The sequence below is a fragment of the Rhinopithecus roxellana genome, chromosome 19 (assembly GCF_007565055.1).
Source record: "Rhinopithecus roxellana isolate Shanxi Qingling chromosome 19, ASM756505v1, whole genome shotgun sequence".
NCBI classification, from domain to species: domain Eukaryota; kingdom Metazoa; phylum Chordata; class Mammalia; order Primates; family Cercopithecidae; genus Rhinopithecus; species Rhinopithecus roxellana.
The window spans coordinates 53,137,699-53,163,234 of record NC_044567.1 but is presented as its reverse complement, the minus strand read 5'-3'; the positions used below and the strand labels follow the sequence as shown (position 1 = coordinate 53,163,234).

Below are 25,536 nucleotides of genomic sequence, written 5' to 3'. Positions count from 1 at the left end.
AAACCCATCATCTGGGCGCAGTGGCTCATGCCTGTAATCTCAGCACTTTGGGAGGCCGCGGCGGGCGAATCACCTAAGGTTGCGGGTTTGAGACCAGCCTGACCAACGTGGAGAAACCCCATCTCTACTAAAAACTCAAAATTAACCGGGCATGGTGACAGGTGCCTATAATCCCAGCTACTTAGGGGGCTGAGGCAGGAGAATCGCCTGAATCCGGGATGCGGAAGTTGCAGTGAGCCAAGATAGCGCCACTGCACTCCAGCTTGGGCGACAGGAGTGAAACTCTGTCTCAAAAAAAAGAAGAAAGAAATCCACTGACTGATGTTGGTTATTAAGGTAAAAAAGTTCAGGAAGAATTGTTTTTATCAAGTGAAGACTCATCTTCTTGCTCAAATCAGGCTAATCCAAGGAGATGGCCTCTCTCCGGCCAAACATGTGCCCGCTGTGGACTCCCGCAGAGACACTGCCTGCCTGTTCCACTCTTTAGATAAAATGACTGCTATACTCGGTTATTAGGATGATCACTATTTTGTTGACAGATTCCAATGCATGCTCAGAACTAAACCGAAATCTCATATATTAAAGACTTTCACTCTTAACAGTTAAAGTGAAAAAAACTGCTACAGGAACTGGACCTGGTTACGGCATTTCCAATGCAGGGGCAAGGGATGAACGGCAGGGTTGACCCCGCCAGTCCCCTGGTAATCAATGCTGGGTGTACCACTAACATTGCCTCGCATTCTCTGAACAAACCAATAAAGCAAAAGTGATTCCCACTTTATGGATAAGGAAGACTCAGAATGTGACTTGTCCAAGGCCACAGAGTAAACAGATGAGCTGAGATTCAAACCTTGGTAAATACAAGCTTGATAGCCAGTGCTCTGTCTACCGTAATATGTGACACTCTCTAAAGTTAGCAAAATCACGTTTATTATACCCACACTGTAATCCACATACTTGCAGGCAATTAATAAACTCAGAGTGGAGGATTAAATCATCTGAAAATAAACATCAAAAATGTATCACTAATTCTTGGCAATTCTCGTAGCTAAGCAATCACCAAAATATTTAATAACTCAAAGATGTTTTATCATCAAACATAAGAATTAACTCCCTGGGAGGAAAGAAAGAAAATTCTCAGATTTTTTTTTTTTTTTTTTTTTTTTTTAGTAACAGGGTATTTGTTTCCAAAATAAACATCTCAAGACACGAAACAGTGTGGGAAAGAACCATTCCCCATTGCATCATGTTCAGTGCTAAGTACTCGCTGGCTCTGCACGGCACATAATGGTGCTTGGGGAAAATGCATCTGCTCTTGACACTGACATACTCGAAGCATTTCCTACCCAGTGATGAGCAAAATTTTCCTCTCTACCAGCCAGCAAGCTCAGCACTCCAACACATGGCTTATAAGGATACTTGTATTAAAACCTTTGCCCAAAAAGGACAAAGCTGGCACAGGACCACATCTTGATGTAACTACATTCCACCAACTAGGAGCAATTTGTGAATGGCAAAAATGTAGCATAGACAATAAGGGTATGACAACGCATCATCAAAACGGGAAAAATATAGATTAAGATGGAGCGAAATGAGTAAATTCTCTCTTTGATATGTACATGTAAATAACAAAAAAGTGGCCATGGCAATGTACTTCAATCAAGTCAACCATCCCTCCACAAAACTAACGCTTTGACACTTTGGAATGCTTTCATTCCTCACTGGAACTCTACCTCTATACAGATTTCACTCTGTCAAAAATGACCATTGCAAAGCAAAATCAGTCAGGATTCACTTGGGACTTACGAATTAGTAAGACTATGGAAAAAGGCCGGGCGCGGTGGCTCAAGCCTGTAATCCCAGCACTTTGGGAGGCCGAGACGGGCGGATCACGAGGTCAGGAGATCGAGACCATCCTGGCTAACACGGTGAAACCCCGTCTCTACTAAAAATACAAAAAAAAAAAAAAAACTAGCCGGGCGAGGTGGCGGGCGCCTGTAGTCCCAGCTACTCCGGAGGCTGAGGCAGGAGAATGGCGTAAACCCGGGAGGCGGAGCTTGCAGTGAGCTGAGATCCGGCCACTGCACTCCAGCCTGGGCGACAGAGCGAGACTCCGTCTCAACAACAACAACAAAAAAAGACTATGGAAAAAAATAAACAAAAAAACCAGTATTGTTTTTTCTTTGACAATTCATTAAGATTAAAATGTTTTGTTCTCGGCCGGGCGCGGTGGCTCACACCTGTACTCCCAGCACTTTGGGAGGCTGAGGCGGGTGGATCGCAAGGTCAGATCGAGACCATCCTGACTAACACGGTGAAACTTCGTCTCTACTAAAAAAAAAAAAAAAAATTAGCCAGGCGTGGTGGCGGGCGCCTGTAGTCCCAGCTACTCGGGAGGCGGAGGCAGGAGAACAGTGTGAACCTGGGAGGCGGAGCTTTCTGTGAGCCGAGATCGCGCCACTGCACTCCAGCACGGGCGACAGAGCGAGACTCCGTCTCAAAAAAAAAAAAAAAAAAAAAAAAAAGAAAGAGAAAAAGATGTTTTGTTCTCAAGTCTATCATTTCTATATTCTTCCAACTACTAACAATGCATTCAAAATATAGCTACAATTTCAAATAATTTTGCTAGAACGCAATGACACTTTATCAATTTATCATAATAGAGGTCTAGCCTGTTAAAGTGAACACCCCGAATCTAAGAATATGTTTAAACATTTATGGTTTTGCTACTATCCTCATATCTGTGGTAGGGTACAAAAGCAAAACCTTCCTAGCACAATTCCTGGAGCAAGTGACCCACTGAACAAGCAAACACGTAAGTGCTCACAGGTAAAGGTGCTTCTTCACACGAAGTACTGCCTTTGTAGCCTTTCCTCCCGGGGCCCTGTTGGCACTGGGAACAGCCAAACCAACGAGGTGCAGGGAACAGCTCTTGAGTGCTTCCTCTGACCCAGTGATCAAATTCTCAATCATGTACCCTGTGAGTACAGACTAGAGAAGCCTTTGAGAATTGTGGGAACAAGGTGAGAAAGTCTTCAAAAATGACTTGGATAAAAATAAAACTGCCTGCAGGGAAAAATATAAAATATACTTCTTCCTACCTCTTTGGATTCCTTTGTGTAACAAGCTCCAGCCATTCTTGTCCACCATGTCCACGTCAGCTTTGTGACTAACCAGCGTGGTGGCAATACTCTCCAGTCGTCGTGAAAGGGCTAGATCTAATGCCAGATCTCCATTATGATCCGCTTCGTTCAGCTTCCCAGGGAGCTACACGAACATGTTTGTGAATTAGCGCCCAGTGGGTAAAGAATGCGACCTATTTTCATTTCTCCCGCCTTGACCCTTAAATATCATCGCTAATACAAATGTCAAATTTAAGTACTTCAACACTGCTTACTGCCCAAATTCAACTTCATTCATAAACTTCTATCAGGCTTCCTCAGGGTACATGTGTTCAGGGAGTACTGTATGAATGGGGACCACAGAGCAAACATAAACAATGTGGGAGATGATGTAAGGGCCCCCAGGAAAATGTGGACAGAATGCTGTGGGGCACAAGTGCCAGGCAGAGGTTCAGAGAGCTTTATGGTGAACAGCTAATGCTTCCATGAAAGGCGGTGGCGTGCTTATCTCATTTTTCCCAGCAGTTTAATGTCTCCCCACACACTGGACACCCAGGATAAAACATACTTCATTCCCATCTGTCAAGAGCCATTACATTTCTTACAAGGTCATGTGATGGGCAGAATTATAGCCCCCTAAAGATGGACATGTCTGAATCCCCAGAACCTGTAAACATGTCACATTACACGGCAAAAGGCGCTTTGAGGATATGATTAAGGACCTTGGGATGAGGAGAGTATCCCAGATTATCCAGGAGGCCCGATCTATCTAACCACACACATCCTTCAAAGTGAAAAAGGGAACCAGAAGAACAAGTCAGAGAGATGTGACATGAGAAGCACCTGACCCACCACTGCTGGCTTTTAAGACAAAAGCCGGGGACTATGAGCTAAGGGCTATGAGCTAGGGAATGTGTGGCGGGCTCTAAAAGGTGGGAATGGCCCTCAGTTGACAGCCGGCAAGAAAAATGGGGACCTCGATCCTGTAAGTGCAAGAATCTGAATTTTGCCAAAAACCCAAATGAGTAGGAAATGGATTCTCCTTGAGTCTCTGGAAAGAAGCATAGCCTGCTGACACCTTGATTTTGGGCCAGTGATTCCTGTCCTGGACTTCCAACCCACAAAACTGTAAGGCAATACATTTGTGTTGTTTTAAGTCATTAAGTTTATGGTAATTTATTATAGCAGCAAAAGTAAACTAATACAGATTTTGGCACCTGCAAGTTAAGAAGCGTTTAAAAAAAAAAAAAAAAAAAAAACTACCTAAAAGCATATAAGAGGTTTTTAAATTAGGCAATGGGCTAAGGCTGGAAGAATTTTGAGAAACATGTTAGAAAAAGCTCAGATAGCCTTGAACAAACTATTTAGTAGAAATCCGTACATTAAGGACTGTGCCAGTGACGGCTCGGAAGAAGCGAGCAGCAGCCTGGAGAAAGACAAGTGCGTTAGAGTTCCGGGAAATGAAGAACAGGAAAGGTGGCTACAGTACCTGGGAATCCATTTCAATCAGATAAAGGAAGACCACGTCTTCTCTCTCCACTTTGATAGCTTTATGTAACGGGTACTCCGTCTTGGATTTGATCATTTTGTATAACAACTGAGCACTCATGCTACTGAAATCCTCCTTTCTCAGGTCATCCTAACAATTCACAACACAGTAAAAAGCAGAACAGATACAAAGCAATACACACAACTACCATTTAGTACGCCCTTAAAACGCGTCAGTCAGGCCCTACTTTAAGGGCCTAACGTTTCCCAACTCATTTACTTCTCCCCAAAACCCAATGAGGTAAGCACTTGATCATCCTGATTTTACAGAAGAAAAAAGTAAGGCATAAAGAGATTAGATAACTTGCTCTAGTTCAGACAGTCCTTAAATGGCTGGGGAACCAGAAGGCTGACGTTCTGAGCCTCACTCTTTCCCCTGGCACTACTGTGCCTCCCAGTGAGGTGGCAAAGCCAAGCCACGCTTACCTCTAACTGGAATGCGCCCCGAGGGGGCCTCACCTGAGAGGAGGGAGTCCTCTTCCCACCCCCCGAAAGACGGCAGTTAGAAAATCAATCAATTCCAACTTCCACAAGCAAGTCACTCCACTGAGTCACAGCTGGTCCCTATTATCGCAAATCTCTATATTTCTACATATTTTAACAGAAAGGTTACCAACTCGGTTTCAATTCCTTAAAATCCAGCTCTTCTAGTTACCTTTTCTGAAACTCTAAGGCTTTTCCTATGATGTTGTTGAATAGCAAACAATTCGCAGAAACTAATTTGTAAAAGGTAGCACCAGCCCTAATTTTTTAAGACTGCAAACAACAACAAAAAAATGTGAACCACTGGCCAGGCGCAGTGGCTCACATCTGTAATCCCAGCACTTTGGGAGGCCGAGGTGGGTGGATCACCTGAGGTTGGGAGTTTGAGACCAGCCTGACCAACATGGTGAAACCCCATCTCTACTAAAAATACAAAAATTGGCCGGGCGAGGTGCCGCACGCCTGTGATCCCAGCTACTCAGGAGGCCGAGGCAGGAGAATCACTTGCACCCTGGAGGTGGAGGTTGCAGTGAGCTGAGATGGTGCCACTGCACTCCAGCCTGGGCAACAAGAGTGAAACTCATCTCAAAAACAAATAAAAATAAAAAATGTAAACACTGTTCTTTATGATGAAACAACCTAAGAAAGGGAAATCTAAATTTAAAGATGCTCTCCACCTGATGAGGAGAACAAGGGCAAGCTCAGAAACCGTGCTGCTAAAACTGTGGGGTCTGCTGGCCACGGAGCCACACCCTATTCCTGCAGCTCATCAGCAGCTTCCACAGATGGAGGGTGAAGGCAGGCGATGCTTTCAAGACTGTTTCTGGACCTGAGCTATCTTTTTTGCGGGGGTAGGAGACGGAGTCTCGCTCTGTCACCCAGGCTGGAGTGCAGTGGCACCATCTCAGCTCACTGCAACCTCCACCTCCCGGGTTTATACGATTCTCCTGCCACAGCCTCCTGAGTAGCTAGGACTACAGGCACGCACCACTGAGCCCGGCTAATTTATGCATTTTTAGTAGAGGTGGGGTTTTACCATGTTGGCCAGGCTGGTCTCGAACTCCTGATCTCAAGTGGTCCACCCGCCTCAGCCTCCCAAAGTGTTGGGATTGCAGGCGTAAGCCACCGCGCCCGGCCAGACCTGAGCTATCTTTTGTCCTTCTGCTCTGAAATCACAGAACTATCAGAATTTGAGTTGAAAAGAGTCTCACAGATCATCTAATCAAACTATTTATTCTTCAATTGTGTAACAAGAGAAAACTAGGTGCCAGAGAGGTCACTTTCCATGGAACCAGGTCCCAAGCCACGGTCTCTTGACTGCCAGCTAGAGAGCTCTGTCGACACCCTCACCCTCTCACTCACCCAATGACTTGCAATAATTTCTGCACAGTAGTTCATCAGCGTGCTGGCATTCAGCTCCTCCGCCGTTTGGTAGAAGCGAATACAGTTCCTGACATTCACTAGAGACATAACACCCTTCTCACATCTGTAAGAGAGTATTCATGATGAGCAGTATTACTGGACAAATATATTCACAAATGAACAAACCAAAGCGATCATCTGTGTACTGGCTGGCTACGTCCTATTAATAACACTATGGGGTAAGAGTAAGCTAAGTAGTTATGAATAAATTACAGTTGGTCTCCCATATTTAAAAAGTACTAGAATTTCATTATAATATTTCATTGCTCAGTTCTGGTCAGAATCAAAATAACCTGCAAATAAACTTATTAAGCATAATACCCCAACTGCCTTAACAATACACACATGACACTCGCTGATCACATAGACAGGTAACTGTCGAATCAAGCACAAAATGGATCAACCTCTGTCCTTCAAAGAAAATTTAATTGTATGGAACACTGCTTTAGTTCCCACTAGCACAACTGTATTATGCAAACAGTGTGGCTTAGAAATAGTTTCAAATACGAGGCTCTATGCTTCAATAATTAACACCTCCTTAAAAGCTCTCCCTGCTGGTGCAGTGGCTCACACCTGTAATCCCAGCACTTTGGGAGGCCGAGGTGGGCAGATCACCTGAGGTCAGGAGTTGGAGACCAGCCTGACCAATGAAGAGAAACCCCATCTCTACTAAAAACACAAAATTAGCCGGGCGTGCTGGTGCATGTCTATAATCCCAGTTACTTGGGAGGCTGAGGCAGGAGAATAGCTTGAACCCGGGAGGCGGAAGTTGCAGTGAGCTGAGATTGCGCCATTGCACTCCAGCCTGGGCAACAAGAGCAAAACTCTTGCCTCAAAAAAAAAAAAAAAAAAAAAAAAAAGAAAGAAAAGAAAGCTCTCCCATAAGATGTATGTGTATGGTATGTGAATTATAACTCAATATAGCTGTCTTTTAAAAGCCCACCTAGGATCACCTGAGGTCAGGAGTTCGAGACCAGCCTGACCAACAAGGTGAAACCCTGTCTCTACTAAAAATATAAAAATTAGCTGGGTGTGGTGGCGGGCACCTGTAGTCCCAGTTACTTGGGAGGCTGAGACAGGAGAACTGCTTGAACCCAGGAGGCGGAGATTGCAGTGAGCCGAGATTGCGCCACTGCACTTCAGCCTGGGCGATGGAGCGAGACCCCCTAAAAAAAAAAAAAAAAAACCCACCTAAAATATCTATAATGTTTAGAAAAAAAATAGCCAAATCGACCAGGCATGGTGGCTCACGCCTATAATCCTAGCACTTTGAGAGGCCGAGGCAAGCAGATTGGCTGAGCTCAGGAGTTCCAGATCAGCCTGGGCAACATGGCGAAACCCCGTCTCTACTAAAAACACAAAAACAAATTAGCTGGGCGTGGTGACACGCACCTGTAGTCCTAGATACTTGGGAGGCTGAGACACAAGAATTGCTTGAACTTGGGAGGCAGAGGCTGTAGTGAACTGAGACGGTGCCACTGCATTCAAGGCTGGGTGACAGAGCAAGACTTGTCTCAAAAAAAAAAAAAAAATTAGAAAAAGTAGCCAAATCATAGTACATCCCCCACACCAAAAAAATCAGGTTTCTACTATAACAACAAAACCACAGTACACCAAAATAGAGAAAAACTGGCTACAATGGATGTCCTCATAAAGCCAAGTAATAACAAAAACAAGACTCTTTCAGAATCATTAATAAGGAAACATGGCCAGGTGCAGAGGCTCACACCTGTAATCCCAGGATTCTGGGAGGCCAAGGCAGGAGGATTACTTGTGGCCACGAGTTCAAGACCAGCCTGGGCAACATAGCAAGATCCTGTCTCTACCAAAACAAATGCGGTATTAGCCGGGCATGGTAGCGTGTCCCTGTAGTCCCAGCTCCTCAGGAGGCTGAAGTGAGAGCCCAGGAGTTCAAGGCTACAGTGAGCCGTGATCACACCACTGTACACCTGCCTGGATGACAGACAGAGACCCTGCCTGAAAAAAAAAAAAAAGAACATCAACTACGTCATAGAAGAGAGAGCTGAAGGCAGGCAAATAGGTCTCTGGTAGCAAAAGCAGGACCACATCCGTAGTCTGGAAGATGCCGCATTGGAAAGACCACACTTCCTCTATGCTGTAATTCCTGGAAGTCTTAGGGAGTCTCCCATGAAACCAGGTCTATGAGGAAAAGAAGGCCAGGGCACAGTCCTTCACCTCCCCCTGCCTCCACAGCTCCCTCCAAATCAGGTTCACCTCCAAGGGCAGCCACAGAGGACTAGTATGGTTTCACGAGATTTCCTGACATCTACCATTGTTTTCCCTGCCAGCAGCCTCCACCAAAACTCTTTCTAATCACAAAGGCAGAATGTGGTGGACAGAGCAAAATAAACAATGAGGTAAAAAAAAAAGACCTGAGTAGAGACACATTGAACTTTAGGGGACAAATGACTTGAGCTCTCTGTGTCCCTGTCTCCTCTGTAAAATAAAGATGTTACTCTACTTCAGATGTTTGAGGAATACTTGTGTGTTTGTCAAGATGGAGGAGAACTGGTTACACTCAACACAGCTAGAGGTATGTAGTAAATATGCTCACAAGTTTGAGGTCCCTCTCCTAGCCCTTCTCGTCTCTAAAGCCTGAATTCCTTTACGAAGGAAAAAGCACAAAAGGAAATCACATAATTTTAATAACCCACATTAGTGGATTTCAGTACTGTTAACCATAACTAGCTAGCAGGTAATTTCCAATCGTAACAGATGAGCTTTAGGTAACAGATGTAGAAAAAGACCATGGGAATGGGTGATGGCGGAAGGAAGGTCATGAGAAAGACCTGGGCAGAATGCAGAACACGCTTTTTTTTTTTTTTTTTTTTTGAGATGCAGTCGCGCTTTGTCGCCAGGCTGAAGTGCAGTGGTGTGATCTTGGCACACTGCAACCTCCGCCTCCTGGGTTCAAGCGATTCTCCTGCCTCAGCCTCCCAAGTAGCTGGGACTACAAGCACGTGCCACCACACCCAGCAGATTTTTGTATTTTTTTTTTTTTTTTTTTAGTAGAGACAGGGTTTCTCTATGTTAGCCAGGATGGTTTCAATCTCCTGACTTTGTGATCCATCCGCTTCGGCTTCCCAAAGTGCTGGGATTACAGATGTGAGCCACCGCGCCCCATCTCAGAACACCCTTTCTTTTACTTTTTTTTTTTTTAGAACAGCCTTTCTAAATCTCACGAAGGAGAGGCTAGGAGCAAGAATACAATCTTGGAGTCATTTCTCTATTTAGCAATAAATGCAAGGACCTGCTTTACACTAAGACCTGTCAAAGCTTTGGGGTTTTTCGTTGTTGTTGCTGGTGTTTTCTGAGGCAGAAGTTTGCCCTGTCGCCCAGGCTGGAGTGCAGTGGCGTGATCTTGGTTCACTGCAATCTCTGCCTCCTGGTTTCAAGTTATTCTCCCGCCTCATCCTCCAGAGTAGCTTGGATTACAGGTGCCCACCACCACACCCGGCTAATTTTTGTATTTTTAGTAGGGACAGGGTTTCACCGTGGCCAGGCTGGGTGCTTTGTTTTTAATTAACATTACTGACTTGGTGTAAGGAAGCATCTCTCCCAGGGCACTTTAAAAATCATGTTGTTACAATATTTAAGTAAGTTACATTAAGAAGTTATAATAATAAATAAGAATGTAAGTTACATACAACAGCATTATATTGCCTTTTTTTTTGAGACGGAGTCTCACTCTGTCACCCAGGCTGCTGTGCAGTGGCGCGATCTCGGCTCACTGCAAGCTCCGCCTCCCGGGTTCATGCCATTCTCCCGCCTCAGCCTCCCGTGTAGCTGGGACTACAGGCGCCTGCCACCACACCCGTCTAATTTTTTGTATTTTCAGTAGAGATGGGGTTTCACCGTGTTAGCCAGGATGGTCTCGATCTCCTGACCTCGTGATCCGCCCGCCTGGGCCTCCCAAAGTGCTGGGATTACAGGCGTGAGCCGCCCCGCCCCACCAACAGCATTATATTTCTAAGCCCCAGTTTTCTGTACCATTGGTTTCTCCAAACCTGCAGCACACCACAGCAATGCCTGACAAAGTCACTCTAACCTCAGCCATGAAATCTGAGCATCCCAGGAGAAAAAAACCTCTTTTCAGATAGCTTTCAGAAGCTTTTACCATTTTTACAACTAACATCAATCTGCCTTCCTAACATCCTAACACCAGGCAGCCTAATACACAGGAAGATCTCAGGGAGTAAATGACGCACATTTGTAAAGCACTTTACAAAGCACTTTTACAGACAAATGCTGAGAACCTGAAAATTCCATGCACCTCCTTTTTAACTGTCAAATGACATTGCGCCAAGGGACTCAAATATGTTTCATGAAGGCAGATCTTTTATTAAAGCTGGCAGACATTTCACTGTCACCAATTCAGGATCTCCAGAGTGCCATTTGCCATTTGGATAGATTATAAATAGTAACTGACATGATTTACGCAACCAAAGCACATGTCATCTTATTTAGAAATTTACATTCTTGCTTCCTATATTCTCTTTGAAAACAGCAAGACAGACTAACTTTCACCCGAAGGGGATTTTTTAATTATTATTTTTAACTTTAGAGTACAGAAAGGATACAGATACAGAAAAAAAATAAAACTTTTTTTTTTGAGACGGAGTTTCACTCTTGTTGCCCAGGCTGGAGTGCAGTGGCGCGATCCAGGCTCACCACAACCTCTGCCTCCTGGGTTCAAGCGATTCTCCTGCCTCAGCCTCCTGAGTAGCTGGGATTACAGGTGCCCGCTACAATGCCTGGCTAATGTTTTTGTAGTTTTAGTAGAGACAGGGTTTCACCATGTTGGCGAGTTTTAAAGTATACAATCAAGCATATATTTAAACGTCCCACAAGCTCCTGTCTAGTTTTCATATCCCTCTTGAGTGGATGTGGGAAAAAGAAAAATTATTGAAAAGAAAAATGACAGAAGGAGAACAATGATTTAGTTACAAATGACTTTTTTCTTTACATCATTCTGTATTTTCCAAATATCATACACTGAACATGTATTATACTTTTGTAAGCAGAAAAAAATTAACCAATTTTTTTAGTATACATTAATTCTCTCTTTAAAAAAATTAGCTGGGCACGGTGGCTCATGCCTGTAATCCCAGCACTTTGGGAGGCTGAGGTGGGCAGATCACCTGAGGTCAGGAGTTTGAGGCCAGCCTGGGCAACATGGCAAAACCTCATCTCTACAAAAAATATAAAAATTAGCCGGGTGTGGTGGCAGACGCCTGTAACCCCAGCTACTCAGGAGGCTGAGGCAGGAGAATTGCTTGAATCGGGAGGTGGAGGTTGCAGTGAGCCGAGATTGTGCCACTGCACTCCAGCCCGGGCGACAAGAGCAAAACTGCCTCAAAAAACAAACAATTAAAACAGCCTGGTGCAGTGGCTCATGCCTGTAATCCCAGCACTTTGGCAGGCCGAGGCAGAAGGATCACTTGAGGTCAGGAGTTCAACTGGCCAACATGGTGACACCTTGTCTCTGATAAAAACACAAAATTAGCTGGGTGTGGCGGCACATGCCTGTAATCCCAGCCACTTGGGAGGCTGAGGCAGGACAATCGCTTGAACCTGGAGGCAGAAGTTGCAACGAGCCGAGACTGCACCACTGCACTCCAGCCTAGGTGGCAGTGAGACTCTGACTAAAAAACAAAACAAAACAAACAAAAAATTAAGAGTATTTTCTTCAGTGTGCCCTCTATGGTTAAAAAAAAAAAAGAAAGAAAAGAAAAAGAAGTTTTCTTTTAATTCTGATTAATTCTTACTATAAAGACTTTCATCAAATTAGTGCCAGCATTCCCAAACCACCGAGATCCCCACATTACAAAAAGAGCAACGCCTGCTTCACACAGAGCCGCGCCTGTCACCCGTCACCCGTCACCAGCACCCTTGACCCTTTCATTCGCTATCCCAAGCATGTAATTCCTTCCAAGGACAGCAGGGGGCACTCTGTGACCCTTTAAAAGCTAACACTTGACTCCACTCCTGGTGTCTTCCACTCCAGCTCTTAAGAAAGCCATGACAGATAATAACTCAATACTCACATCCAACAATACAAAATTAAGCATCTGGTAATGTTGACAGTTATGAAGCCTACTCAGTCAATAAACAACAAACCGTTTAATTAAAAAATCCATTACACAGATTACAATTATCTAAACTACTCCAACCCCAGGACATTTTATCAAAGCAATTTAATTTACATAACCAAGTTTGACAAGGTCAACAGGAGAAAGTTCAGGAAGTCTGGAAAAAACATAAAGACATAAATCATACTCAACCTAATTAAAATCCGTCTCATTTCACTCTCACCAAGACTCCTCACCCAAACAAATTAACAAACAAATGAAAGAGTTAAGTGAATGGCCTCAGTAACAAATCAGCTCTGCTCATAACCTCATGCTCTATGCGCCTGTAGACTGTGGACCTGCTTTTGTGTTTTAATTATAGGATTTATATATGAAAATGCACTCAAACCCACATCAGTAACAGACAGGAGTAAGCTGTCCACTGATTTCACGTGGGGCACAGTGAGCCCTCCTGGGAAAACACCAGCCCATGATGAAAACGGCAAGCAGCTCTAGGCAGCAGAGTCTCTCTGGGGAAAACACAGCCGCAGGTGGAGTGCCTCCTGATGACTAAAACCATCCCTTCACTCACCCAGGAGAAGAGCCATTCCTTTACGCCCCCAAGGGAATACAAGAGCTCACTAAATGCTGTAAAAAGACACTCCATTGGCCGGGCGCGTTGGCTCACGCCTGTAACCCCAGCACTTTGGGAGGCCAAGGCAGGCGGATCACGAGGTCAGGAGATTGAGACCATCCTGGCTAACACGGTGAAACCCCGTCTCTACTGAAAATACAAAAAAAAAAAAAAAATTAGCCGGGCATGGTGACGGGCACCTGTAGTCCCAGCTACTCGTGAGGCTGGGGCAGGAGAATGGCGTGAACCCAGGAGGCGGAGCTTGCAGTGAGCCGAGACCGCACCACTGTACTCCAGCCTGGGCGACAGAGCGAGACTCCATTTCAAAAAAAAAAAGACACTCCATCACCAGGCTGATTACCAAGAGCCACAGCTCCAATAGACAGATGCTCCCAGACTTCTTGTCTGACATTATTTAGTGAACGTTTTGTTTTCTGTTGTTCTAAAATGCCAACTTGGGAGAGCAACAGAGAAAATGCAATATAAAAACACAGCATGCTATCTCCTTGAAAACCTAAAATGCAGTCACTTAAATGAAGTGAGATCTCTGGAACACTCCCTATGACACTTATTTGGACAATATTTTCACATATTCATTTAGGCACTCATTGTTTCCAACAAAGAGATTATGACTAAGGATTTCATTCAACTCGATGTATCAGAAAATAGGGTAAAATGTCAAGGGAAACAGAAAGGGAAGGAGAGCTGGAAGTTTGGACAATGAATTATATTATTTCATATTTAATTTTTCAGTTTATACAATTATGTAATTTCAGGTAACAGACCAGTGAAAGAAAAGAGCAAAAAAGCTTTAGCAAAATTTAGCTACAAAATAACACAAAGCAAGGGAGGTAACAAATTCTCTCCCCACCATCGCCTTTAAAGGAACACCTTGCGAAGTTATTTACATTAGCAGAAGAAGCTGTTTTCCAGAGCTCAGCATAATTAAAGCACAGCCACCACCATCTGAGGTGCTTGAATATATCTGCTGTGACTTGCCTCTCCCTGAGGAGCTGTAGCTGAAACCGATTTGCTAGTTTCATCAATTCAGTCAGGAACACATCATCCTCTCTGAACTCCAACTCATCTGTATAGATCCAGCGAAGCATTGTCATTGTCACCTCAGGGTTAGCATCTGGTTGAAGAAAAAAAGTAGAGAGAACAACTGAAAAAGCATAGAACGACATGCTTAGACTTTCTCGAGGGATCCCTAAAATTTGAGGCTAATAAAGTAAATGACGGTACACCCAACTTAAAGGAATATTACACAGCCATTAAAAATGGTGACTCGGCTGGGTGCAGTGGCTCACGCCTACAATCCCAGCACTTTGGGAGGCCGAGGTGGGTGGATCACCTGAGGTCAAGAGTTGGAGACCAGCCTGACCAACATGCTGAAACCCCGTCTCTACTAAAAACACACAAAAAATTAGCCGAGCGTGGTGGTGCATACCTGTAATCCCAGCTACTCAGAAGGCTGAGGCAGGAGAACTGCCTAAACCTGGGAGGCAGAGGTTGCAGTGAGCAGAGATCGAGCCACTGCACTCCAGCCTGGGTGGCAGAGGGAGACTCCGTCTCAAAATAAATAAATAAATAAATAAATAAAATGGTGACTCAGCAGTCTGGGCAGCATCTGACTCTAAAGTTTGGCAGTGGGCAGTGAGTGGGGAAATGAACCTACGAAAGATACATGGAGTAAATTGGGGGAAATATTTGAAACATATGACAAAGATTTAATCTTTTTTTTTTCTTTTGAGACAGGGTCTCACGATGTCACCCAGGCTGGCATGCAGTGGCACAATCATGCCCCACTGAGGCCTCCAACTCCCTGGGCTCAAGTGATCCTTCCACCTCAGCCTCCTGAGTAGCTGGGACCACAGGTGCGTGCTGGCATGCTGGGTTAATTTTTGTATTTTTTGTAGAGACAGGGATTCGCCATGTTGCTCAGGCTGGTCTCGAAATCCTGGGCTCAAACAATCCACCTGCCTCAGCCTCCTAAAGCGTTAGGGTTATAGGCGTGAGCTGCTTCACCTAGCCTGAGTTAACATTCTTCAGAATAAAAAGACCTTACTAATCAAAATACAAAGATGGACACCCAGTGGAAAAATGGGCAATGGATACAAATAGGTAATTCACAAAGATAAATAAATAATGGCCAATAAACCTTACCGATAACCAAATACGAACTGAAACCAGAATATTCTTTTTATCTCAGAGACTAGCAAAGATTTTTTAAAGAACATAACCTCTCATACAGCAACTACATATGGAGATATTATCTGAAGAAAGTAACTGGACAAATACAGAAAAATGTACTAAGATGCTCAGCACAATATTATTAACGAAAAACTAGAACAAAAATCTTAAGAGTCCAACAATGGAGAACTAATTAAATAAATTACAATATACATACACACTGAAAAAATGCAATTAAAACTAGATAGATATATACTCAACATAAGATATTTACTACATAGGCTTTTTGAAAAGTAAGCTAAAAATACTTGTATAAGATCTCATTGGCTGGGTGCAGTGGCTCATGCCTGTAATCTCAATGCTTTGGGAGGCCAAGGTGGGTGGATGGCTGGAGCCCAGGAATTCAACACCAGTGCGGGCAACATGGTGAAACCCTGTCTTTACAAAAAATACAAAAATTACATCAAAATCTCAGAAATCACCACTAAAGAACTTAGCCATGTAACCAAACACCACCTGTTCCCCAAAAACTACAGAAATAAGAAAAAATTAAACAAAATAAAACCAAAAAATATAAAAATTAGCCAGGCACATGCCATTAGTGGTGGCATGTGTCTGTAGTCCCAGCTGCTCAGGGGGCCAATGTGGGAAGAGAAATTGAGCCCGGGGGGATGAGGCAGTACCGAGCCGTGATTGCACCACTGCACTTCAGCATGGGTGACAGAGCAAGACCCTGTCAAAAAAAAAAAAAGAGAAAAAAAAGAAAAAGAAAAAAACAGGTCTTGCTTTTTGTTAGATACACTTGTGTGTATATGCATGCATACATATATATATAAAATACCTACACACACTACATACATGGAGAGGCAGATACATTTTTCTGTGTTTGTCTCTCAAGAGATTGGAAGGATACAGACTAAAATATCAATGCAGGTGGAATTTATAACTAATTTTTCCTTTAGCTTAATTTTACTTTTAGCTTTATTTTTATTTAAAGAACACGCATTACTTGTGCAATCATTTTAAGTTAAAATAAAGACTGTACAGCAACTTGGGGAAATGCTTGGGATGAGAATCACAGTATAAAATATCTAAACTATTATTTCAACCAGAGGTACCTCTTGATTAGTCAGAAGAAGAGTGACAGAGGAATACTTAAAATCATGGTCAACACAAGTAATTCTCACGGTGTGGTCCTGGGCTAGGAGACTCAGCCTCATCTGAGAACTGATTAGAAATCTGATTCTCAGTCCTACCCCAGACCTGCTGAATGAGAAACCACAGATGGGGCCCAGCATGTGTCTTAGCAAGTCCTCCACGTGATTCTGATGCTCACTAAGGTTTCAGAAACCGTACTCGACTCTTGATTACCTAGGAAAGGTGCAACAAGGACCAGGAACGCCTTATTAACTTCGTAATTAGGAAATGGCTCATTAGCTCTGATTAATCTCCTTTCCAACTAGAGCGCGGAGGAGGAGTTTGAAGGGGGCAATGTCAAGTGAGTGGACTTGAAGACCCCGACTTACCTGCAACCAGGTTAATTCACCATCATCTCCTAAAACAACCAGATATTAAAAGTAAAAAAAGAAAAAAAAATAGAAAAAGTGAAATACACTAAAATGATAATATTGTAGTCACTATGTTAAGGTTTTTCTTTTTTCTCTCACTGAATAATGTAGTAATAGCACCTTTTTTTTTTTTTCTTTGAGGCAGAGTTTCGCTCTTGTCGCCCAGGCTGGAGTGCAATGGCACGACCTGGGCTCACTGCAACCTCTGTCTCCCGGGTTCAAGAGATTCTCCTGCCTCAGACTACCGACGCAGCTGGGATTACATGTGCCGGCCGCCATGCCCAGCTAATTTTTTTGTATTTTTAGTTGAGATGGGGTTTCACCATGTTAGCCAGACTGGTCTTAAACTCCTGACCTCAGGTGATCCACCTGCCTCAGCCTCCCCAAGTGCTAGGATTACAGGCATGAGCCACCATGCCCGGCCAGTAATAGCACTTTATAATGTTTTAAAAGAGAAAACATTTTAACATCAGACAGAAAGCTAATTAGATTTATTTAAACAACTAACTTAGGAGGTACTTCCGCTAAGCTGTCTAAGGTCTCCATCGCACATCTTGGAAGTAGGCTGAATTTCTAAGCAGGCTTTGTCAATTGGGTTCAATACCTCAGTAATCATCTTACTGAAAAAAAAAAAAAAAAAAAAAGTAGGCCATGTGATTTGTCCAGAGCAACGAAAAATGCTTCAAAACACATCCTACTACTCTCACACGGCCTGATCTTGAAGACGGCTCGTTCCTAACTGCTGAGAGAATCCCCAGTACCACCGCCCTCAAACACCTTCCCTGCAGTCGCAGTTTCTTCAATACTATTTGAAAATTTGCCTGGTTAAACTTGACCTGTACAAGTAATAAACCAAAACCTAGATTATTTTAAAAAAATGTTTTAGGCCGGGCGCGGTGGCTCAAGCCTGTAATCCCAGCACTTTGGGAGGCCGAGACGGGCGGATCACGAGGTCAGGAGATCGAGATCATCCTGGCTAACACACGGTGAAACCCCGTCTCTACTAAAAAATACAAAAAACTAGCTGGGCGAGGTGGTGGGCGCCTGTAGTCCCAGCTACTCGGGAGGCTGAGGCAGGAGAATGGCGTCAACCCGGGAGGCGGAGCTTGCAGTGAGCGGAGATCCAGCCACTGCACTCCAGCCTGGGCGACAGAGCGAGACTCCGTCTCAAAAAAAAAAAAAAAAAAATGTTTTTAACTGCTTTCAGTAGGGATTTCTTGGGAGGGCTTGATATTTCAAACAAAATGAGGTTCAAGTGATTTACGAGCTTTCCCACTCCTGCCGTGACTCTTCCCCTCATCTACAAAATACACCGAGGATACATTCACTCTGTGATTCAGATGAAGCAGCCAGTGGTATAAGGGTAGGCAGAGAACCATGAACAGGAAGGACGGTGTGTGCTGCAACTGTGTACTTTTGAGTAAACCATCCAGCCTGTCTGCTTCCAATCTACTTAAGCAAGTGGCCGTAAAAGTCAGATGACTGCACAAAACAGGAGCTCTCTCTAAAAGGAGTAGACTCAGAAGAGAAAGCAGTTGGCCCCCGACGCCTGCGTGATGGAGGTAATCATCCCCTCAGAAGGCCTGGCACACAAGCCAGAAAAATCTCTGACTTAAACGATGAAAGGTAAAATAACACTTAGACTTCTGACTTTGTTTCACTGCAGTCCAGGATGCATGTAAATATACTTTGGAGACCTTAGGATTTTCTATGTGGCCTAGTTTTTTGTTTTGGTTTGAATTTAAAATAAATGTTTTGCAAGACATCTGAAATGGATGGGAATAAACCGATCTGTATGCAGTTAACCTTTAAATGAAACATACTGAGTAAACTGACTTTGTTTTTTACTTAATTTATTTAGGGACAGAGCCACTGTTGCCCAGGCTGGAGTACAATGGTGCAATCATAGCTCACTATAGCCTCAACCTCCCAGGCTCAATCGATTCTCCCACCTGAGCCTGCCGAGTAAATCGGACTACAGACACATAGCACTGTGCCTGGCTAATTTTTGCATTTTTAGTAGAGACAGAGTTTCGTCATGTTGCCCAGGCTGGTCTTGAACTCTTGGCCTTAAGCAATCCTCCTGCCTTGGCCTCCCAAAGTGCTGGGATTACAGGCATAAGCCACAGCACCTGACTTTGTTTTTTTAATCCTCTATTTTTAATCTGTGAAAAGCTGAGAAAGGTGTTTTTTGAATCTCCTATTATGACTCTGGTTTAATTAAATTCTCTTGAGTTTCCAACTGTTTTTTTTCTTTTCTTTTTATTTGGGTCAGAGCCTCACTCTGTTACCCAGGCTGGAGTGCAGTGGCGCATTCTCGGCTCACTGCAACCTCCACATCCCAATTCAAGCGATTCTCCTGCCTCAGACTCCCAAGTAGCTGAGACTACAGGAGTGTGTCACCACACCCAGCTAATTTTTGTATGTTTGTAGAGATGAGGTTTTGCCATGTTAGGCAGGCTGGTCTCAAACTCCTCACCTTAGGTGATCGGCCCACTGTGGCCTCCCAAAGTGCTGGGATTACAGGTGTGCGCCACCATGCCGAGCCCTATTTTTGTTCTTAATCTACTTCACACACAAGTTTTTGCTTCCCCTACTTCGGACGATGCCACCGAGGCGGCGACGGCGGCGCGCTCTGGAGGTCTGAAGCCGCTACTGGCTGCCACGGGCCAGCGGCTTGATGAGTTGGGCAGCCGCCCCCGCTCGGGGCTGTGAGCGGCTCGGGGCCGCGGGTGGGCGGAGGGGCGGCAGGCGGCCATGCGCGAGGTCCCCGGAGCTGCAGTTGACCGCCGCGGGGCCCAGCGTGAGCCTCTACCTGAGTGAGGACGAGGTACGCCGGCTGATTGGTCTTGATGCAGAACTTTATTATGTGAGAAATGACCTTATTAGTCACTACGCTCTATCCTTTAATCTGTTAGTACCCAGTGAGACAAACGTCCTGCACTTCACCTGGCATGAGAAGTCCAAGGCTGAATATAAGCTGGGATTCCAAGCGGACAATGTGTTGGCAATGGACATGCCCCAGGTCAACATTTCCGTTTCCGGGGAAGTTCCACGCATTTTATCAGTGTTTTGGGTAGAGCTTTCCTGTACTGGCAAAGTACATGCTGAAGTTATGATACTAATGCAACTCAACTTGACTAAATTCTTCAAAGAATTTTACCATCTTAAATTTTAAACCAAGGAAAATGTGCACCAAAAATGGTCCTGTACATACAGTTACAACCACTTCTATGCGTGTTTCATATTAGGGTAGGGGTTTCTTGTGCAGTAATATTTCTCGTAGCAATAATATTAGCTGTTTTGCACCTTCATAGTATGAAAAGGGTTGAACTGGATGACAGCATTAATGCCAGCAGTAAGTTCCCAAGGGCTGTCTCAGCCATCCACCCAGACGACCCAGTATCTGAGGGCTGACACACCCAACAATGCGACTCCTATCACCAGCTCCACAGGTTATCCTACCTTGTGGACAGAGAAGAACGACTTGAGAAGTGTCACTCTTTTGGAGGCCAAAGCCAAGGTGAAGGAGAGGATAGCTCTAAAAGATGTACTCCAACAAGGTACTTTTGGGCATATTTTCCATGGAATTTTAATAGATAGAAAAGATCCAAATAAAGAAAAACAAGCACTTCTCACAACAGTTAAAGATCAAGCTTCTGAAATTCAGGCAACAATGATGTTCACTGAAAGTGATAAGCTGCGAGGTCTTCATCACAGGAATCTTCTTCCTATTACTCATGTGTGTATAGGAAAAGGAGAAAAGCCCATGGTGATATTGCCTTACATGAATTGGGGGAATCTTAACTTGTTTTTACAGCAGTGCGAGTTAGAGGCCAATAAGCCACAGGCAATTTCTCAACAAGACCTGGTACACATGGCTATTCAGATTGCCTGTGGAAGGAGCTACCTGGCCAGAAGGGAAGTCATCCACAAAGACCTGGCTGCTAGGAACTGTGTCACTGATAACACACTTCAAGTTAAGATCGCAGACAACGCCCTCTCCAGAGACTGGTTCTCCATGGACTATCACTGTTTGGGGGGACAATGAAAATAAGCCAGTTCGTTGGATGGCTCTTGAAAGTCTGGTTAATAATGAGCTGTCTAGCACTAGTGATGTGTGGGCCTTTGCAGTGATGCTGTGGGAACTCATGACTCTGGGCCAGATGGCCTACGTGGACACTGACCCCTTCGAGATGGCCGCATACCTGAAAGATGGTTACCGAATAACCCAGCCAATCAACTGTCCCGATGAACCATTTGCTGTGATGGCCTGTTGCTGGGCCTTAGATCCGGGGGAGAGGCCCAAGTTTCAGTAGCTGGTACAGTGTCTCAGAGTTTCATGCAGCCCGGGGGGGCCTACGTCTGACTCTTCTCTCGCACCCACAGCATCAGGAGGAAGGTGCCTGTCGGGGCTCACTTGAAGCCTGTCATGGCTGCTTCGTATCTAACACAACGCCAACAGCAGTACATCTGTCTTCCAGAACACTGTGCCTTAGGAATGCTGTAGAATCTGAGCTTTTTAAGACAGTTAATAATGTGGCATATTTTCTAGATATCACTTTTATTAGGCTGAAGTGAAAGGGTTTTTATGAATTTTTTGACCAAAATTTTTTAGAACATAGTTACCTTGGACTAGGGGTACACTGTTACAAAATAAACAGTTTTTAAAATTGTTCAGACACAGATTTTTGGAATTCGCTATCTTAGCGCCAACTGCTTTTTTTTTTTTTTTTTACTTTATCAAGGTGATGTAAGTGATTCACCTTTAAAGTTTTTTTAATGTTATTTTTTATCAGTACTCTTGAAATGGCTTGTCTTCAAGATGCAATACTTTTCTTAGGAAAGGAAAAACAGCATAAAAAAGATACCTGGTTTGCCTTATACAAGAAAAGGCAATATGAGAGGAAGAAAACTTAAAGAACAGCTAGAGGAAAAAAATTTTTTTTAAATACTTACTAGAAACAAACTGCCCTTGCATGGAAAACTGTTTACTTTTTTAGTGAAAAGGAATTCTGCTTTTGTATTTTTGGGAAAGCAGGAACTGAGTTCATTGCATCTTTAATTCGGCAGAAACTAGCTTTTCTGTGAACCAGAAGTGGTATGGGGCGGATCTGTAGTAAACGAAGGTGATTTTATTTATTTTTACTCTCTGGAAAAGGAGATAATACAATTCCAGAAAGTGGACTCATATTTCTAAGGTTAAGATTCCCTTTTATTGGACCTCGAATAGTGCTATGCACAGAGTGGGTGCTTGAGTTGTCTTTTTTTTTTTTTTTAAAGTAAACTGGTAAATTTTGTACTTATTTTCAAGGCTGGCTTAAGTATAAAATTGTTTTTTAAAACACTTGAAAAATTAAAGGATTTGTTTTATATTTTTAAAAAAGGTTTTGCTTCATAAAATTAAAAAATCTTGGTAGACTGTATCATTTGTATCAATAAATAGCATTTTTAGTCAGTTTAAGGATGTATCCTTAAATATAACCTCCTGGAAATAAAATTAAACCTCAAACCATATTTCTAAATAATCTCTGGGTCAAAATGAAATACAAGGACAGAGGTTCTAGTTCTGTTATGGCAGTGGAACAACCCATCCCATTTTAACTGATTATAGCTAAAAACTCTAGACAGAGTACAACGACCTAAAGATTTGGAAAAGTCAACAAAAGCAGGTGAACTGAGAGGAAGGCGAAACTTGAAGCAGCAACTGCACTGGATGAGTTTCCCTGTTTTGTTCCTCTCCCATGGCTTTGGAGTGTGTGTGTGTGTGTGTGTGTGTGTGTGTGTGTGTGTGTGTGTGTGTGTGTGTGTGTGTGTGTGTATATTTTGAGACAGGGTCTCACTCTTATCCTGTCACCCAAGCTGGAGTGCAGTGGGCTGATCTCAGTTCACTGCAGCCTCTGCCTTGCAGGCTCAAGTGATCCTCCGCCTCAGCCTTCTAAGTAACTGGAACCACGGGTGCGTGCCACCACACCTGGTTAATTTTTTTGCATTTTTGGAAGAGATGGGGTTTTGCCATGTTGCCCAGGCTGGTCTGAAACTCCTAGGCTCAAGGGATCCACTTGCCTCAGCCTCCCAAAGTGTGGGATTACAGCCGTGAGCCACTGCACTTGGCAAAAATTATTTTAAAATGATAAAAGCAATAATTCATTAGGAAGTCATAATTATAAATGTAAATGTACATAATAGAGGCTAAAAAATATATGCAGAAAAACTGACAAAAATTAAAAGGAGAACTAGACAATTCTAAAATTATAGGAGGCCGGGCGCGGTGGCTCAAGCCTGTAATCCCAGCACTTTGGGAGGCCGAGACGGGCGGATCACGAGGTCAGGAGATCGAGACCATCCTGGCTAACACAGTGAAACCCCGTCTCTACTAAAAAATACAAAAATCTAGCCGGGCGAGGTGGCGGGCGCCTGTAGTCCCAGCTACTCCGGAGCCTGAGGCAGGAGAACGGCGTAAACCCGGGAGGCGGAGCTTGCAGTGAGCTGAGATCCGGCCACTGCACTCCAGCCTAGGCGACAGAGCCAGACTCCGTCTCAAAAAAAAAAAAAAAAAAAAAAAAAAAAAAAATTATAGGAGATATTAACGCTCTCCTTTAAGGAACTGATAGAACTAGGCTATGCATAGTGGATATTGCCTGTGAATCCAGAGCTTTGGGAGGCCGAGGTGGGAAGATAATTTGAGGCTGAGAGTTCGAGAACAGCCAGGGCAACACAGTGAGACCCTGTTTCTACAAAAAACATTTTTTTACATAAGCCGAGTGTGGTGGCATGCACTTACAGTCCCAGCTACTATAAAATTCATAGGACGCAGCTAGAGAAGTGCTTAGAAGGAAATTCAAAGCTTTAAGTACTTGTATTAGAAAAGAAGATCTAAAATAAATTATTTCAGGTTCCACAACTTTGGAAAACTAGGGAGAAAAAAGGAGAATGGGAGAGCAAAGTAATCCAAAGAAAGAAAAAAAGGATAGAAATCAATAAAATATAGCTGGGCGTGGTGGCGCATGCCTGCAATCCCAGCTACTCAGGAGGCTGAGGCTTGAGAGTTGCTTGAACCCGGAAGGCAGAGGTTGCAGTGAGCTGAGATTGCGCCACTGCACTCCAGCTTGGGTGACACAGCGAGACTCTGTCTCAAAAAAATAAAGAATCAATAAAATAGAAAACAACCAATAGAGAAAATTAACAAAGCCAAAAGCTCATTCTTTAAGATAATAAAAATGCCAAACTTCTAATTAGACTGATCAAGAAAAAAAGAGTGAGAACATAAATCACCAATACCCAAGAATGAAAAAGGAGTTACTGCTACAGACATTAAAAGGAGAAAACTGCAAATTCATACTAACAAATTCAACAACTTAAATGAAATAGACAGATTTTTGAAAAACAAAACTTCCCAAACCTGACTCAGAAGAAACAAATCTGAATAGTCCTATATCTAAATAGATTATATATTTAAAAAATTGTGTTCAAAAAGCTTCCCAGAAAGCAAATTCTGGACTTAGATTACTTCAATGGTGAATTCTATCAAATAGTCAAGAAATAAACAATAACATCAATCTTAGAAAACATTTTCAGAAAACAGACAATGAAGGATCATATAAGGCCTATATAACCCTAATAGTAAAATCTGAAAAACATTAAAAAAAAATTACATGCCAATATCCCTCATGATTACTGTTGCAAATTTTTAAACAAACTATTAGCAAATAGGATTCAACAACATACACAAAAAAGGGTAATAAATAATGACCAAATAGGCTTTACCCCAGGAATGCAATCTTAGTTTAACATTTGTAATTCATCAAAAATTATATAATCATTTCTACAGATGTCAAAGAAAGTGGCAAAACTCAAAAACCAATTCAGGTAACTTATCTAGAAAACCAGGAATACTCAAATTGATAAAGCGTATCCAAGAAAAACCTACAACTAATCTATACAAAATGATAGAAGATCTCATTATATCTCCCTGAGATCAAGAACAAAGTTAAGGATGCTTGCTTTCAGACAAATGACTTGTATCTAAATTATATACAGAACTGTTTGTTAATACTCAATACTCAAAACTCAATACAATGCCACATTTTGAAAAGGCCAAAGACGTGAATACTGTATAAGAAAATATACAAATTGTCAATAACACACAAACAAGGCTCAGCATTATTCGTTATCAGGAGAATGCAAAATAAAACCGCCACGCACTCTGTATCCATTAGAATGGCTAAAATTGTAAACAAAACCCAAAACAACCTGCCCACATCAAGCACTAGTCAGGATGTGAAGCACTCGGAGCGCTCATGTCCACAGCTGACGGGAATGTCAAATGGTACCTCCATTGTGGAAAATGGTTTGGTAGTTTCTTAACATTAAATAGTCCCTCCTAGATATTTACTCAAGAGATATAAAAACCTGTCTACAGAAAGGCCTTACACAACTGAACACAGGTAATTTTTTCTTTCTTTTTTTTTTTT

At 43.2% G+C, this 25,536-nt stretch overlaps 1 protein-coding gene and 1 pseudogene across 2 annotated transcripts in view; one reads left to right on the top strand and one right to left on the bottom strand.

Annotated features, from left to right (window-relative positions):
* Positions 1-25,536, bottom strand: part of ANKFY1 (ankyrin repeat and FYVE domain containing 1) — a 99,343-nt gene that overhangs the window by 38,929 nt on the left and 34,878 nt on the right. For both annotated transcript variants that reach the window (XM_010382188.2, XM_030922818.1), the window contains exons 4-7: positions 14,301-14,436; positions 6,516-6,639; positions 4,612-4,761; positions 3,102-3,267 (exon numbers count right to left, since the gene is read on the bottom strand). In XM_010382188.2, the coding sequence (XP_010380490.2) occupies positions 3,102-3,267; positions 4,612-4,761; positions 6,516-6,639; positions 14,301-14,436 (576 nt within the window). The remainder of the gene's footprint in view (positions 1-3,101; positions 3,268-4,611; positions 4,762-6,515; positions 6,640-14,300; positions 14,437-25,536) is intronic.
* On the top strand, positions 19,743-21,486 carry LOC104677248 (annotated as a pseudogene).